Below are 18,254 nucleotides of genomic sequence, written 5' to 3'. Positions count from 1 at the left end.
CTAAATTTTTTATTCTTCCAATATTTATTTCTGTTTCACTCAGTTAAATTGTGCTATTCTGATAAAGAGTGTAGACTACAACCACTTGATCTAATGGACACCCTGGATCTGAATTGCTTAGGCACTATTTTGGAGTACCCAAATATTGGAGTTCAGATGATGTTTGGGCTTCGGCTCCCACATATTCATGAATGACCGATTTCCCTTCAGACTTGTAATCATGACTTCTCTGCCCTACAATGTGAATTTTGTCAAGGGAGTACAGGAATAGTTGAGTCGATGTCCTAAACTCTCAACTACCCTGAAATGTTACCACAGAGGACTCAAGAAAGGAGGATACTAGGGTACGTTGGTAGTCAAAAATGTTCACGTTCTCGGTGTCCATCATAATCCACTCCTTCAAAAAGGACTGTGCCACTTCACAACTACGTCTCTGGGCCTAGCGTTGGGATCTCTGGTCTGCCTGCCCAATCTGTGTGCCCTTACTATTGCACACATTGCATGAATTTTGTTCTTCAGGATGACCACAAAGAACTTTGCAATGCAACTGTAGATGTCAGAGCCCTCTGTTCCTTCTTTAAGGTCCCTGACTCTGATGTTGTCCCTCCTGATTTTTTATCCTGATATCTATACTTACCCATAAGTGGCTTGGTTTGCGTTTTCAGATGGGACGCAGTTGTTTATAGAGGGTCAGGTTTGATTATACATTTCCTCTGAATTGTTGGTCAGTGATCTTGAGCATATCCACTTTTACTTCTGAAATGTCTCTGTTTAGATCAGCGGCGGCCAGCATGGCTTGCGGGTGGTGTGGTGAATCGTGCAGGGGCGGACGGGGCACGCATATTTAACAAAAAAACCAAAAAAACACAAAAAAATAAAATAAACTTACCTTTGCGCTGGGTGCCGCGTCTCCGCTCCTGCTCTTCTCCGTCTCGAAGGGAAGCACAGCCAGGCCCCACAGACCAATCACAATGCTGCAATGCAGTGTTGCGATTGGTTCTGAGCATCCTGGTTGGACGCTCAACCAGGGAATGGGAGCCTGGGCTTGTTCTCCATGCAGGATGTAATTCAGCCTGCATGGAGAACGGGAAAGTGCACATGACTGGTTTCAGCAGCCCGAGAGGGCCGACAAATTAGTCATTGCGCACTTAGGAGTGGGCAAACCACTCCTCCCCTGCCCTGCTTCGAGAGCAGAGCAGCCCAGCCCACCCGCAAAAGCAGCAGGAAGCATTACATGATAAAAATTTAAAGTTATTATCATGTAATGCTTCTTCTTCGCACGGCTTAAAAGCAGTGGGGGACGCGCCACTTAAATTGTCTTTCTACAGATTATGTTTTATTTCTGCTATGCACATTTGTAGCTCATCTTTTGTGAATGCCTTTGCAGCTTTTGCTGCTGTCATTATGCAAGACTTTTTCCCTCTGGCTGTTTCTTATGTGGCTGTGGCATTCAAGGGTGTGCTAGCGCTCTAGTTAAGGTTGGAGAAACCCCAGTACCGGTGGGCTTGGTGGGTAGAGGCCGCGGCACTGCCCGACCTTCCAGTCTTCTAACCATCACTCAGAACATAATAATCAAGTGTAATCATAGCTTGGTATTTCGTACAAGCTCTTAATGTATGCTTGGGCCAAAATAAAGTGCCGCAGGCACTGCTCGTGGGCTCACTTTCTCTCGAAGTCCAAAGTGTGTGACTCTTGTTCATGTGGTTCTCCTACTCCCTTCTTTCCCTCAGGGTTGCGATCTGTAGTCCTTGGTGTTGAGCCTATGTTCTTGGACGTTGTTCGCCACTCACCACCCCACGATCTGGGCCTCCTTACTCTTGCATGCGTTGCTGGCATTGTGGTCTCTCTATCTTGTTCACTGTGTCTGTGGGACGCAGCAGGGTGGTTTCCCCCACTGCGTGTCACAAATTATTGCTAGTTTGGCATGTACGCTCCAGTTCAACCTTTCCATGTCAGCTGACACATTCAAGGTGCACCTGGCGGCTGGTCTCATTTCTTGATGTGCTGCTGCTGGTTAGGATACTCTTACTTCCCTACTCGGTGGTCTCTACGGCTGGCTCCATCTGTGAGCTTGTGTGATGGAGAGAGCGACCAGGTAAGCACTGCAGTATCTTAGTGCTGCATTTATACGATCCTTGCTTAGCAACAGTAACGAATTCAGGGGGGCACTGAGCAGGCTGCACACAACTCACCAGTCATGCTCTCTATCTCCTCTGTTTGCTCAGACAGCAACATGTCTCAAGTGCCATGCTGCCTCATGCTGCTTTGAAGTAAGCAACGAGAAACTATTTCTCACAGCAGAGGATCAGCATTTTTCACAGGGCAAAATTCACCTTAGAACACACAATTCCTAAACCTAGTATGGTACTACCCAAAAAATGAAGAAAGTACAAAGAAATAAGGAGAGGGAGAAAGGATGAAGAGAGAAGAAGAGGGAGAAAGGATGAAGAGAGAAGAAGAGGGAGAAAGGATAAAGAAAGAAGGTGCGGGAGAAAGAAAGGACAAAGAAAGAAGGCTAGAGATAAAGAAAGGACAAAGAAAAAAAGAAAGATAAGGAAAAAGAGAAGAAAAAGAGGGAAAAGGAGCAGCAAGAAATAAAGGAGGAGACAGAAAAAAGGAGGAGAAAGAAAGAAGGAAAAGAAAGAAAGAAAGCAAGGAGGAGAAAGAAAGAAAGGGAGGAATAAGGGGGAAGGAGAAGGAAAATGAGAAAGGAAGGGGAAGGAGAATGAAAAGGAAAATGAGAATGAGAGAAAACAGAAGAAAAGAGACAAAGAAAAGACAGGAAAAAGGAGAGGAAAAGAGGAAGAAAGAAGAAATGAAGAAAAGAGACGAAAGAGAAGGAGAAAGAAAGAAGAAAAGAGGAGAAAGAAAGAAGAAAAGAGGAGAACGAAAGCAGAAAAGAGAAAGAAGAAGCAAAGAAGACAAGAAAGAAAGGACGGATTCATATGTGTGGAATTCAGTTAAGTAACCCGAGTCGATATTTTGTTACTTTGCATTTTGTCCACAATATTCTGGCAGCACAATATTTTAGAGCTAATATTAATGTGCCCACATAAATATGGCCCAAGACTCCAAATAGAGTTTGAATGCCTGTTTGCCCTTGTATATATCTTCATTTCCTATCGGAAGGATGCTGAAATTTCTTCCTTAATAAACAAATGCTTTGCCTAGAAACCCTTCAGTCTGGTACGGTTGGGCAGGGAATGAGATGTACATTCACTGCAACCTTTCCTTCTTTTCTACAGGCAATTGAAGTGAGCTAGGAGTTGTTAGGGTGGTTGATCTTGGAGGAATACAGATCTAGTGGGAAAACGTTTTCTCTTCAACAGGTGAAGCTGGAAGTGTTAAAGAGTTGGTCAAGATAAGGAGAACATATCCTGACAAACTTTCTTTCTTTTCTACAGACAGAATAAGAACTCAAAGTTAGCCCTTGGGTTATAGAGTATAAACATCCTGTTCACCATCAACTCGAAAAGTAAGGATTGGGGAGGTGCTACACATTTAGCTCAATAAAGTGAATTCAAGGAAATGTACTGATTCCAGAACATTGGAGCGTCACACACCCTCTCCATCTTGTCTTCAGATTTTCGCCATAGCCCATAGAGGCTTTTAGCAGTTATTTATACTCATACTTCTCATACTTTTTTCTCTGACTGCAACCTATCTGCTCTTCAACTGTATTATCCCTGATCGGTTACTTCCCCTTAAAGCTCTAGTTCTGCACATCTAGTTCTCTTTACTAGTTTTTCCAAGCCATCCATATTCACTTGTTCGCATGACCCCCTACCTAAACTACAAAAATGGCCTCACCTTCCCTAGGCACTCTCTCTCCTCCTACTCCAAACAAGAGCAATCTCACCTCCTTTCACTCATTCAGCCCCTCCATTACCCACCATTGTTTAATGATTCTGTGGTCTCACGTTTTCCATGGGTCTATTTGCATTAGCCATCTATTATTTTTCTGTTTCAACATTCATTGAGGCTATATTCCTTGTACTTGTCTCTCCCCAGGTCCATAGTCCATTGCCGACTTCTCACTCTGGCAAATTTCGTTTCTCCAAAACCAACAGGCTCTCTTAAGCTCTTTCACGACCAGCACCCCATCTGGTCCGTCCTTCATGTTTTGTGTAACCAATGATCTCCCCACATCATGCTTTTTTTCCTGGCCAATTCCCTTACCCATTATTTATTTTTTCCTGCCATAAGGCTTTCTTCACTCTACGTGACTTTTCGTTTCCTATAGGATCTTTGAGCAACAAGGTTCTCCCCCTTCTCCCACTGACTATTTCATTCTGCCCAGTTCCACAGCTTTACTACCTCCTAATATTTTCCTGCAACCGTTTTTCAGAATCCATCTTTCTGGTTCAACCGAGAATCTAAAGCTAGGGCACCATCATAATTGGATATCACAGCTGGTGAACCTTCTGTATGCAGTTCAAAAAGCATACATATGTAATGCTTTTTCTAATGAATGCCCTTTTAATTATATTCAAAATGTCTTCATTGGCTCCAGTCTGTTAAGTTTGTATGTAACGCAAAGGAGAGTCTTAACACTGTAAATGGGAAGAGAGTGCGTGAGGAAAGAGGGTGCACATTAGGTTTTGTTTTCATGAGGAGCCCGCCCCCGCCTGAACCCCTCGAATTTACATGGAGCTCAACTTCAGCAGGCAGAGTGCCATCAACCTCAAACTTGATAAACACATCTTAAATCCAAGACTGGTACTAGAATACCAACTGCGTTGACCCAAAGCACTCAGCCCTCCACAACTGAGCTATTACCTATTTTAACTTTTATTAACCACAACATATCACAAAGATGATTTTTTAGTAAGGGGTTCTTTATTAGCAGCTATCATCTTGGCTTCACAGATTACATATAATATGGCTTTTGAGGTTAACATTTTAGTTGCAATGAAGATTTTGACCCATAAAACGTTCAGTAAAATAAATAGTTATATTATGGAGAGAAGGATAAAACAAATACATATTCCAGTAAATAAAGCGTAGGTAAGCCAGGATAATTTTCTTCATTTAACAGACTACTTCATTATGGTATAAATAAACAGGCAACACTCTCCCTTCAATGTGGATTCAACTCCAGGGAATAGTGTGGGAAATTACCATTTGAAAATTTAACTAAAACCTCGTCAATAGTAGTTTCCCTTTTAACTCTGGAGGAAACTTCAATCAATGTTTCTTTTAATTAAAACACGATTTCTGTAGTTACAGTACTAAAATTATATCACATGTCCCAAACAGTTACATCCGTTGTAAAATATTATGTATTCAAATGGGGAAAAGTCCCTTATTAAAACAAATGGTCAGAAATTAAAGTGTCGAGTAGGAAGCAAATTGGGACCAAAATGGCAAAAATAAATAAATCAATATTTTTTTGGGGAGATGTTCCAATCATAACAGGTGGAGTCACTTCCTCCTCTGCCACGTTGAAAGAAAGTAGCGTTAAATAAACACGCTCTGAGAATTATGGCGTCATATGTCCATCTGCACACTCAGGAAATTGTTGTCTATGGTACGCTTGTACCATTAAGGTTCATTGACTTGAATCATCAGATAAGGAATGTAAATATTTAAACCATGACATCCGCTGTGGATTCAGTTATTCATTTGGTGACGTGCATGCCTAAACATGAAAACACATACCAAACATTGAACAATGTATGTGGATTAAAAAATAAGTCTCAAAACGAGACGAAACCCTCACGACACAACCTCTGTGCAAGGGTATAGGTTCATTGTAGAGGGTGTGGAGGGGCAAGCGAGGAGCACGATATTTCTGGCCAGAAACATCCTCCATCCTGACACACTTTGGGGACCATTACAAAGCGTGTGAGGCATCGCTAATGAAACACTGCGCGCCCGGTGCTGGAAATATTTTACAATACGTCTAAACTTTGGCTTCACAATGAGTGTGTTCATATAGCAACAGGTTGTGCCACAATGCCTACATTCACATGCTGTCAGCTGAACTGTCACGTTGTACGCCAAGTGTTTCCAGGGCCTAGTCCAACCCAGGACTGATTGAGCCAGGGAAGGTCCCAAACAGAAACGCAACTGTGGTCACGTGCTTCCGGGGCACGCCTGAGAGACGCAATGCGCCTCCGAGTCATCACGTCACCAGATGTGTTACCAGGAGGAAACGATACACGGAACGGGGCTTTGGTGGAGATGGTGTGAAAGGCTAGTACACAATAACAGAGGGTATGAATACACACATATATATATATATATACACACACACACAAAACTATAAGTGGATATAGTTAAGACAAATCCGACAACTTTTTACCTCATTCCCCTTCTATCAATGTCGGAATTTCACCTGGGCTTCTCCAGGTCTTCACAGCACGTGCTACTAACTAGATTTTATATAAGGCAATAATACAACGTCTTCCTCTCTTGCCAGTGCATTAAGTAGTGTTCAAGACATCTGGCAATATCGATTCGGGTTACTCATGCCCGTTCTCTGAGTCGTAAAGTACTGGGTTATTTAAAGAGCTACTTTCAGCCAAATTAAATCATCGATATGGCTTCTGTTGAAGGTGGCATTTCACCAACCACGCCAGAGTACAGTTTATAAAACACGCAGGTCGAGTTAATAACGTTTGCACCTATTGTGGGAAACTGTCTCTACACAAGGCTTCTCTGAGTGAAAACCATACATGTCCTGTCTATCCTCCCTCGGATATGGCTGTCAGTCACGTTGCTAATGATGAATTTCCAGTGCGTGCTGAAGTCTGACAACTCCCTTTGTGTGCAAGAGCACAACTGTCCTTTGTTGTTGTGATACGCCCGACACTTGAAGAATCCTACTCAACTGGTCTCGCGCGCCCAGAGGCAAGTCACCCGAGAGACCGCGGCACTCCTCCCAGCCACGTTACCATCACGCGCTCTTTTTCAATAGGCCCAGTTGACGTAGCGCTTCCTTCCGCGATTCCTCTGTTGCTCCACGACCAGAAAACTGCACAGATATCCCTTGAGGCCTAAAGCCTGTCGGCCTGGGCAGTGAACAAGTTCTCCTGATGTCATTTTGAGCCCGCGCCTGGCTGGAATCATGAATGCTATGCGAAGGGACTTTGCGAATACATTTCTTTTCTGTAGGAGATGTTGCAGCGGGGATAGTAACCGTTTTGCCAATCGGAATAAACGGGCTGGGTTCACTCGTTAAAACCTTGTTGATATTGTCCGAGCCATTGGCAAGAGGTTTGGTGGGAGGGTAGTGCGGCTTGGGAGGGTAGTGCGGCTTGGGAGGGTGTGTGGCATGGTCCACTTCAACCTCCACGGGAGTCTCCTCCACTTGAACGGGTGTTTCTTTTATCAGCTGCAGTTTAATCAGGGCCTCGTACTTCGCTTGCTGGGATGCTGCGTCTCGGAAGGAGGCGCTCCGCTCGCGACCAATCATTTGGCTGTGACGCATCCGGTCCTCAACCTCCTCCGCCGATAAGCTTTCGGTGTGCAAGTTAGCCAGCACCTGCGCTCTGCGCTGGGATACGTTGACATTCGCCTTGGATATGGTTTTGTTGTACTCCTTTCCCGCTTTGCTGATGACAATATTATTTGGATAGTGGGCGGCTTTGCCCAAGGGTGGCGAGGGATACGAGAAGTAGTCTCTGTGGACGTGCGGCGGCGAAGTTGCTGCATCCCTCCGTCTCTCAACGGGTCTCTCCCCGTTGGGGGAGGTGGGCGAGAGGTTACCACTGTCCGTTTTTTTCAAAATCTGTTCAGCAACGATGACTGGAGTCGGGACCGCTCCAAGGAGTTTTTGGCGCTCTCCTGGGTATTCAGTGCTGTATAAGCCGCTGCTCCTTGTCGGCTCCATCGGAGACTGAGGAGGGGAGGCTGCCGGGGGACTGAATGTCACAAGCGGGGCTTCCTCTTGCACTAGCTCCTTCTCATTGCACCAACTCACGTGATCTAATAAAATATAACAAAAAGTTTTTTAATTTCATGAATAAATCGAAAGTCTTACTTCACTAATGATGCATTTAAAATAGTGAGCATAGAAAATCAGTCACATTCAGCTCCTGTACTTGTTCCGCGCCTTCGGTTGACTCTCTAAGCGTCCATAATTAGCATTTTAAATGACAATGAACTTATTAAATGGTGTGTAAAATCTATGTAACTCCGCTCCCACCTATGAGAGAAAATGTATGTTCAGTGCTTTGAATACCTGAATCGAGTTTAATTCGTATATTTTACTTTAAAGCATCATTAAAACAGAAGCAGCACCTTACATCTCCCCCACCCACCTCCCATTATCATGACACGATATATTATCCTCATTTGCTCAAGATTGAAACTTACTGGATGGTAAGACCTACATCCTCAAACCTACCCCCTATCCCAACTATCCATGACCATTTCCTACTGAGAGGAAAGTAATCTAGGGTAAAACCACGGGGAGTGTTCCAGTGAATTTATGGGTTGGGTAGCATCTTTATTTTAAGTTTATCTTTTTAGGTCTGGCCCTCGAGACAACTTTCTACATACATAGAGGGTCTTTTTGTCACTGTCTTCATTCATTGATCTGTTTATTTGTCAATCAGCGTGCTTCTATCACAACAGCATACAGCATGGGGCAATGATTCCGCCTGCATTACCCATTGGCTTTGTGCACTTTGAGGGACTACACAAGACAAATATACATTGTTCGCATCGACCTAAAAGTAGTTCTGTCAGTGACAAATCTGGTTTATATCAACTTTAAATACCAGCTATTCATTTTGTTTGCATGTCTGGTGTCCAGTTAGATGGGGATTTATTTTCCATCTCCACTTTATAAAGTTGTTGTTCTAAATTTTTTAGTTAGGAGTCTTGCTCTCTATGATTTGCATGCAATTCATTCTGGTCTTCTTCACAAATAATAATAATAATACAAATTATGATAAGATACAGGGCACAACTGAAAGGCTTTCTGTTTAAAAAATAAATAAAAAATCCCTAGTAATGTTTTTTTCATTTTCAACTTTTTATTGAAAGGATACAGGAGGGTGCAGTTTTTCATTTTTTCTATTTATTTTTGTGACCAATGCTTACAATAATAATACAAAAAACTTTAATCACAACATCACCTTTTCCAGGCCAGACCTTCTGGCTTTGCCAATGGAGGTTATAAACATGGTTTCAGAACGCCACTAAAACAGGATGAACATGGGTACAACCACAAACAACCTCCGTGGGCCACTGCCAGCTGATTCCTGAGCGCAGGCAAGGAACGGTGGTGATGATATCCTCAATGCTTTGTAGGTCACCGCTCCTCTCCAGACTGGTCCACCACCCAGGAGAATGGACCCACAATACTCAGTTCAGATCGTAAACCAGAAAGTATTGCAGTTGCCTACCGACTCCGCTTCCTGGGAGACTGTGTTCCCACCAAACAAGTCCACTGCTGCATGGTGAGAAGGGTGCCACTTTGGCCTTGACCATTAGAGGGAGAGCAGCAGCTATTGCTGCTGTAAGAATGTTGCTACGGCCAGGTCTCTGCAATGTTTCTGCAGCTGTATAGATGCCTCTCGAATCCCATGTGGTAAGCAGCATCCACAACTCCCTCCTGGGGTAAGCGTGTACAAGAAACCAAGAGACCTCTCAAGGTGCTCTAGATGGCACGGTCATTCTTGTGCCACCAAGTCAAGTCCCTAGGCAATAACCTTTTAAATACTTCAACGCTCTGTAATTGGTCCCCAAAGTCCACTTTTTGACCGTATTGCCAAATAGGTTCAATTTGGAACCATCTCCAAACAGTGCAAAGTCCATGCAGAGTCGGGAGACCATTAGGTGTCATAGGTGATGGACTGCTTTATTGTGGTAGTTTAACTCAGTTAAAATGCATGTCAATGCTAGGAGGTAAATGGCAGAAAAAATACAATTTCCAAAAGCCATAACAAAATGGATACCCATCTCAGACCACAGAGGCTACGTAGCATTACATATCAACATAAAAGGCTGTGGCTGGTACGGCTGAAAGGGGAGATAACCAATCATTATGGTGGCTGACATGACAGTGATTTTTTTCTTCGGTCTAGCTAGACAGTGCAGCTGTCTGCATTACTTACTTGTTAGAAGGTGATTCTGACCATCTGAGCCGCCCAGATTTTTTCGCTTTTTGAACACCTAATTGTTGAACTTTTACTGTGGGAGAGCCTCATAAGTTGGGACTCACCTACAGTGTACTCATGATAAAAGAGACTGCATGTGGATTTTGTCAGTGTCCCCCTGGTGAGAGTACGCTGCTGCGCTGCAGCCGGAGTAAGGGGCACTGGGCTGGTTACATGCAGACACGTGTGGTTATGCGTGTGCACACGTGTAGGGGCTCCACGGGGGATTCTTGGCGTGCACAGCCCGGAAGCAGGTACAGATAGAATGGTGTGGCAGGAATTATGCAGAGCTCGGTGGTGACATGGAATAGGCTTTATACAATGGGAAGAAACATTTAAGGGAAAGTCAGTGTGCTTTGCTGTTTTCACTGAAGGACCACTCCATTATTCTCCTATAAGGATGGGGATCACATGGGATAGTTTCACTTCCCTAGGGCCTACAAATTCCAGACATGCATCAACGTACGCTGTAACTGGTGGGGAAATAAGTATTCTGCTGAGTCCAAAACCATATATGCATTGCTTATGGGTCATCCAGAAATGTCATATTCCTTTGACTCAGCTCATAACCAGAGCCCGGCTGGGGCTGACCCTGCCAGGCTGGATTATTGACCTTCCTCCCCAAGCTGTAGCATCAGAGACCTGGCACGTCGCGGCAAGAATTCCAAGGGCGAAGGTCTCCTATTCAAGAGGGAGAGGAGGTGGGTGGAGCTACAGGTTATCAATCAGCAGCCATCACCTGGTGCCAGGCACCAAGCTGCTCTGGAGAGAAGGCAGGAAGGAGGGAAGGGGCTTTCCAGAGACCATGTGGCATGAGACCCCTGGACGACGCCCATTTGAACTATCCCAGAGGCCTGGGCAGGAAGGAGAGAGCAGGGGCAGAAAAGTGATGTGTCGCTGCCTGATAGGGCAAGAAGAAACTTCCTGCCAGCCCCCTCCAAATTCTTTGTAAAAGGTCTTGCACAGGAAGAGGAGCTCTCTCTGGGGTGTGGTCTGCTGAAGAAAACTGGTGCTGGAGCCTGGTTCCAGGGGCAGTTGGAAGGAAGAACCCCCTGACTGTCCCAGGATCCTGAATTGCGCCAGGAGGGGATCCAGGACCAGTGTGCAGAAGCCTGGGCCTCTGCGCAAGGAGATGAGAGACACAGGAGGGGAGTCAGGCAAAAGGCTGGCGCAGGGAGCAAGTGAAGACAGCTCCCTGCTGAGTTCACCTTCTTTGATGCCAGGACGGCGAAAGAAAGTGCTCCCAGTGGCTGGGACGCGCCACCAGGAGCATGAAGAGGCCATGATGGTGAAAATCGTCCGCTTGGGGGCTGAGATATGCCACCCAGAAGGTAGGCGACCTCTGTCCACTAATTGGACCAACGACGAAGTGCGTGGGGCTCCGCCACTGGTCTCAAAAATCCCCCGGGGTGGGTCAGGTCCCGGGACTGCCCCCATGAGAAGTAAAGTCGAGGAGCGCCATCGCGCTCCCCATGAAATTGCCCATGATGGGTGCCAGGCCCTTGCCCCCAAAGACAGAGGGAGGAGGAGTGCCGTCGCGCTCCCCGTGAAGGATGTCCTGGGGCCCTGGACTCCAACCCCCGAAGCCAAGCCGAGCGTTGCACTCCCCGTGAAGAATGCCTTGGGGGCCCAACCATGGGCCCCGGCATGGCGGCGGAGGAGGGAGCAGTGCCGTCGCACTCCCCCCATCAGCGGGAAGGCGGCGAGAGTGCCGTCGCACTCCCCCTAGGACCCGTCAGACCGGTGGCTGCCTCGTGTCTGCCCGCAGGAGCGGGCAGACCAGAAAAGAGGTGCTGGCTCCCGCGGCACACCCGAGGGTGCCGGCCAGGCAGGAAGTCGGCGGGGGCATCCGTGGGTGGATTTCCCGGGCTGCCCTCTAACGATCCAGCCATGCGGGGTGCCCGGGTGGAACCGGGCCCCCACAAAGAGGAGAGAGGCCATGGGAGCAGCCGGGGGTGGGCTCCCCAAGCTGCCATAACTCACCTGAGGGTCCAGGTGAGACCTAGGCCCTCCAACGAGGTCTGGAAGCGGCACGGCTCTCCCCAGAGCAGCGGCTCTGCCGCTGCTCTAATATGCACGGGCAGGAAGAGAATCAGCCCATAATGCCTTGCAGGCCCGGACCGGCCTGCAAGGAAAAGCGGATGGTGCTCTGCATGGGGTGGCCCCAGGAGGACGGGGTCACCACTAAGTGCCTACAAAGGTGCAGGGGACGCTGCAGGAGCGACGCAGTCTCCCCCAGCATGAAGATGTTAAGTTCCCCCCAAAGTCTTCAGGGACTCCATATAAATAACCCCTCAAGGACTCAGCCAGAAGTCAACAGCATCATGGGGCTGGAACTTTTGTTCTACAGATGGGGGGGTGTTAGGAATTGCCCCAGGATATGAAGGGGTGAGTTGGGATGTCTGGAGAAGAGCATCTCCTGGAGGGGAAGAGGTGCAATTGCACTAGAAGTGCATTTACCAATGTTATTTCTATTGAGGGACTGAAAGTCACATGTGTAATGAGAAGTCATATGCAAAGTGTGATTATGTTGCCGGACATTCCTGCTAGGGTGTCTGGCTGTATATGCTTAATCCTGTGAATTTAACTGTGATGCCTTTTAGAAGCTTTAACTGCAATGCATTATAACTGTTATCAGCCATGATAAGTACTGTCATTCTAAGTGATGCCCAAACATGCAATCTTGCTACTGGGTTAGGTGAAGAACAACCTAGACTGTTAGCCCCTAAGATGTAGAGGTGTATACTGTATGGTCAGTATGAGAGGCTCAGTGAGGGTTGTGTGTCACCAGCGCAGGTGTGCCCATTTCAAATGCTTGTTGAGATAATGGGGTGGGTCGCCACTGGGATGGTTCCAGTGGACAAGGCACTCGCTCCAGGTTATGTTCAACCCACTGCATTAGGGGGCAAGATGATGTGCATACATGGGAGAGGTGATACTAGACCCCAACCCCCCCCCCCCACCGCGGGAGGGGTGGGAATGTTATGCAGTGTCACAAAGTGATTCCAACAGCTTATGTATATTTGTAAATTGGTGCATAGTATTGATTAGTGTGTGTGCTTAATAAATGTACTACTCCTTTTATAAAGCAAAGTACAGACTGGAAAATCAATTATTGAGTGTTATTTCTGCGTACTGGTAAATGGCGATTACTAGCCTACACCACCTCCCTTGAGTAAGCCTTACCCTCTGAGAGTCAAGCACTACACTGGGGTGTTTGGTTCCCAGTAAAGGACAAATGTATCATGTTATTTTTGCAGATCTCACAAGTACTGCCTCGTTTTCCAACACTACGGTTTCCAGTTCTTTAAAGTATACCCAGAGTGGGCTTTGACAGAGTATTTTGCACGCTAGTGGGTGTTTGATTTACTGTTCCACCACTAATTAAGTGCTTGCATTGAAATGCACAAGGGATTATTGTACTTCTCACATGTACACTGGATCATCACACATTGTATTATTTCTCTTATAAATGCATTGCATATATGCATAGTATACAGAAAGTAATCCAATCCATTTTTTGTTTTCCGGTTCACTGCAGCATGCTTTTTCACCAATTTAGTTAGGGACACGCACATACGAATCCAGCAGCTTAAGATAAAACAAAGTTTGGCTTTATTGTGGTAAATATGGCACTACAGGCATGCCCAAATGCAGTTTGCATTCATTAGTGCAGTGCTTGCTCAGCTTATAATCAATGAGTCATGCTTGCTCTATCCTTAGATGACTGGCACTGGACCCTCTCTTAGCTCCTCTGATTCAGAAACTGATGCAATATGCGAACATTTCATAGGTACTAAATGAGCGTCGATTTGAAATTAGTACCTAGAAGTAGTTTCTCGTTATTATGGGGCATGAGGGCGAACACTCGATATGAGGGATGAAAACAGGCTAACGGAGGAAGTGGTGGGCTGCAAAGAAAAAGAATGTCAACATCATTGCAAAACAGAAGGTGGGGAGAACACATCTTACCAGCTGAGGCATACCGCTACTGAACCCCCTGGCTTTGTATACAAGTATCCTTTCTTCCACTGCTCTGCTCCACAGCCCACCTTCACTTGCCCTGGTTCTGTCCTCTCAGATCTCAAACTACTGGAGAAACCCAGAGTACTAACTAACTAACCAACCAATAGGAAGAGTGATGATTTTTTTTGTTGAACAGGAGTCAGAATACTGGATGGTCGAAAGATAGGAATCAACAGTGCGAGTTGGTGACCAGGTAAGCAGTGCTTAATTTGAGTCAGTTACTCATTTTGGGGGACCAGCTCTTATTTTTCTTCATCAGACATTTACCAGCGGCAAGAGTGGGGAAAAACATACAAAGGGGAAAAAAGGAGGAAGAGAAAGACGGAAAAACAGTCACAAAGTAAGAAAGTAGGAACCTGTAAGAGTGAGATAAAGGGGCAGAGGGAGTGTCGTAGTGGATTAAAGAGCCCTGAGGTAAATTCGAGAATATGCAGCCTTGGTATTCGGAGCGCCGACATTCAATAGCACCGACCGACAGCTTCTTAGCAGAGCTTTGTCCACCAGCTCTCATTCTTATAGGAATTAAGGAGTGCATGTAAGCAATTAAAGCAGAGGGTAACGAGGCTCCCTTTGCTGAAAGCAATCAGGGTCCCAAAGTTTAAAGTAAGAAAATAAACTTGCAGTAGAAATTGCTTGAAACTGCAAGAAAAGAAACAGTAAGAAAATAAACCTGCAGTGGATATTGCTAGAAACTGCAAGAAAATAAACAATACGTGTAGCCAAAAATTAGGATGTAAAATGAATTAAAAGAAAGTTTAATGCAAATAAAATTACCATCAGCAATCAAAAATATATTTAGGTGGTTTATGAGTAAACGAGCATTTTCTGCTCAAAACCTACATACACAATTAAAAGGTTCCTAGGTTCAACTACCAAGCCACTGTCGAGCAGCGTAAGTGTCATCTGCCAAGTACAAGTAGACATGTGTAGATTGTAGGGAGGACTAAGAACCACGCTGCCAACTGTATTTCACAAAATAACTTACTTTATTTAAAAATGCCTCCTACCCACATTGCTGCAAATCACTATACAAGAAGAAAGATTACTGGATTGTCATTAACAGGTATTTTAAGCAGTGTTAAAACATCTGGGCCAGATTTACAAAGAACTAAGGCATATTTTTGGTACCTTTTGCAATTCCAAGAATTACGCATGGGAAGCTGAGCAGGTTCAGGGTTCCAGGCATAATTCTGGAATGGTCATGTAGTCTTCCCAGAGGGAGTCTATTTCTGCTCTGCAGAGTTCTCCAAATCAGATGGGTGCACATAAAGTGGTAATCAGATTCCCAATGCAAAAGCACTTTGTACAAAAAAAAGTTACAGAGAAAATCTGTTTCCCTGCGGAGAAAGCTCTTCCCGTACACTTCTAGCAAATCTGTGGGTGATCCACTTCTCCTCCCAGGCTCGAAGTTTCAGCGCTCCGTCCATCATCTCCTAGTGTTTGCTTCGAAGGCGATTTAGCCTGATCTGTGCTGGATAACATTTCTGACCATTTCCTTGGTAAAAAGGAGAATGACTAGAGTTTGGGAATACCCACAAACGTGAGAACTTGCGGGCGTTCCCAAACTATGCAAGGCTTAGAACCCACTTTCCCACCCCTTAAGTGGAGATTACAGCTGCCAGAGATCTCCACACCCATATTTGGCTTCGCCCCTGCCAGAAATCACTTTGTGCATTCCTTGCAGCCATAAAAATAGTAACTAATTTTTATCATATATAAGTACGTTTGCGAACAAATTTACCTTCATGAATAGAGCCCGCTGTAGCTATACCAGCAGTGTGTGGCCAATACAGTAAAGCGAGGATTCCATTACTCATTAGGGACAAATATGGACTAACTTCTTCAGGCAGTGACTGAAAACCAGACACAGTGGTACATACATTTTAATCTGACCTGACGCAACAACTGATTTATTTCCACAGAAAACTACGTTGATAGGATTCTAAGTTTACTATCAAGTTGTCAGGGCTATTCCAAAGTTCAGGGTGAAACACAGATTTGCCTACAGAAACAGGGTTCAAAACCTTTGAAAGAGCTCTTGCAAGCTTATATCCATAGCAATTTTAGGTGGATGAAAGCAGCAGAAATTTACATTTTTGAGGAGTTCAGGAAACTAAGCAGACATCCAATTTCTGATGCACCACATACCAGAGTTCACTGCTTTTCTCTGAATCCTCACAAATAACTTGGCCTCATGCACATACAGGCAAAAAGAAATCCGAAGAGTTAATCAAGACCTTCGGCAGTACCATTTACAAGATGAGGAAAATGGGGTCAAACATAAGGCCTTGGCGCCAACTAAAAGGACATAAACGTTGAAGCATATCTGTCCTCCTCCCTCTTTTCTGTCATGCTGAAAATGATCTGTCAGAAAGGGAAACGCCAGACTGCCTTCAAAGTGCAACATTTTGCATTAAATAGAAATTAAGATACTGAGGTCACTAGTGTCAAAAGCCACAGTGGCTAGGAAGAATGTAAAAGCAAAGCGACCCCTGAGACAGAATAAATATCAGTGTTTTATTGTGGAGAAAATGCTCATATATCGCCCAGAACCACTGGCACAAAATACAATGCTTCACCTTTTTTTGTATCAAAAAACGGGAACAGTGTAATTCAACAACAATTGTAGGAGTTTTAAACATTGAGACTATCCTTTCTTTTTTAACGCTTAAGCGCGTGTGCTGTCGCTTGCAAGATCTCTTTTTTTGCCTACATTGGGCTTAGAAGCTGCTTACTATTGGTTGGCTTCATTGTCGCTCTCAATGGCTTGCTTCTTATTGCGCAGCTGCCTTAGGCTTCCTTCCTCTTCATGTGTTTGTCCCTCCCCTGGAGCAAGGATGCATTACTTATGTTCTTCCACTGCTCATTTTGTTATGCAATACTTTTTCTTTGTGTTTAAGCACTTTACTAGAGTACACCTTTTTCAGCTGGCTCCCTCACGTACTACTGCCCCCTCATCCCCTTTTCCATGTTGCTTGAACACACCCACCTTCACTCCCTTTGCCTCTTTTATTGATTCTTGCGGCACCATTCCTTCCTCTGTGCGTGTTGTTGATTTTTGCCCCTATTGTCCCTCCCGCTGAGCGTTATTGACATTTGTCCCCACTCACCCTCCCTCTGTTCGTAGTTGCTGCCAGCCCCACTCACCCACACTCCCTCCTTCTGTTGCTGTTTGACCCACTCATTTAAACTCCCTTTGTTGCTGCTTGCCCACATTCACCACCCTCCTTGCTTTGGTACTTGCCCCACTCACGTGCCCTCCCTCTTTCAGTTGCTGTTTGCCCCAACTCACAGCCCTCTCTCCTTCCGTTGGTGGTTGTCCTTATGCACCAGCCATATACAAAATAAAAAAAAAGCACTATGACGCGGTCACTGACGGAATGTGTCACACCGCTTTCTTTTTTGACCCTCACTCTCCTTGTTGCCTGCCCTCTCTCCCTTCGTGATTGCTCCTGTCCTCCCACCAGCAGGAACAAAATCTAGCCTTCCTACTCACACCTTACCCTTCCAATGGTGGAGGCCCTTTACTATTTGCCATAACAAAAAAAGAGGTATAATGGTCCACACTGGCTACATCAGAACACCTTTTTTTTTTAACCCCACACCCTTCATGTCGCATGCCCTACTCTCTCCGTGATGCCTCCCGCCAGCAAAAAAAAAAGTAGACGAGACCTTCTGGCTTTGCCAAAACCTGTTTTAAATTAAGGATGTCCCAAACCTTTGGCCTTTCTCACCTTCTCCATTTTGCTGCGTGACTTCCTGTTGCTAACAGTACCTGCTTTACTCATACCGAGGTAAACAATGCATACTCCTAGGATCCTTGGACTCCACTCCATCTGTGCTATCCGCTCTTAGGAAAGAGGGACAGTCTCCGGAGAGCAGCCCATAACACACAGAAGATTGGGCTGACTAGGGGACCCACAGGTTTATTGCAAGCCTTGGGCATCTATCCTCCATACTAAGATAGTGCATTTTCTCTGGTACAAAGGTCATGGCCATTAACTATGTGGGGGCCTAGGCAGCATTCACAAATATGATGAATTCATCCTTTACAGCTACTTGAAAAGTAACTGACCTTTATACATTTACATTATGCTAAAATCCTAGGATCTGCAA

The 18,254-nt window shown here is 45.3% G+C and overlaps 1 protein-coding gene across 2 annotated transcripts in view; it reads right to left on the bottom strand.

The window, feature by feature from the left end:
- Positions 1 to 4,817: 4,817 nt before the first annotated feature.
- PROSER2 (proline and serine rich 2) overlaps positions 4,818 to 18,254 on the bottom strand; it is a 188,845-nt gene continuing 175,408 nt past the window's right edge. For both annotated transcript variants that reach the window (XM_085652858.1, XM_085652859.1), the window contains one exon: positions 4,818 to 7,932. In XM_085652858.1, the coding sequence (XP_085508984.1) occupies positions 6,902 to 7,932 (1,031 nt within the window). In that variant the 3' untranslated portion in view covers positions 4,818 to 6,901. The remainder of the gene's footprint in view (positions 7,933 to 18,254) is intronic.

Source organism: Triturus cristatus, chromosome 4_1 (assembly GCF_964204655.1).
Source record: "Triturus cristatus chromosome 4_1, aTriCri1.1, whole genome shotgun sequence".
NCBI classification, from domain to species: domain Eukaryota; kingdom Metazoa; phylum Chordata; class Amphibia; order Caudata; family Salamandridae; genus Triturus; species Triturus cristatus.
Note: the sequence above shows the minus strand (reverse complement) of the source record. Positions and strands in the feature narration are given on the sequence as shown.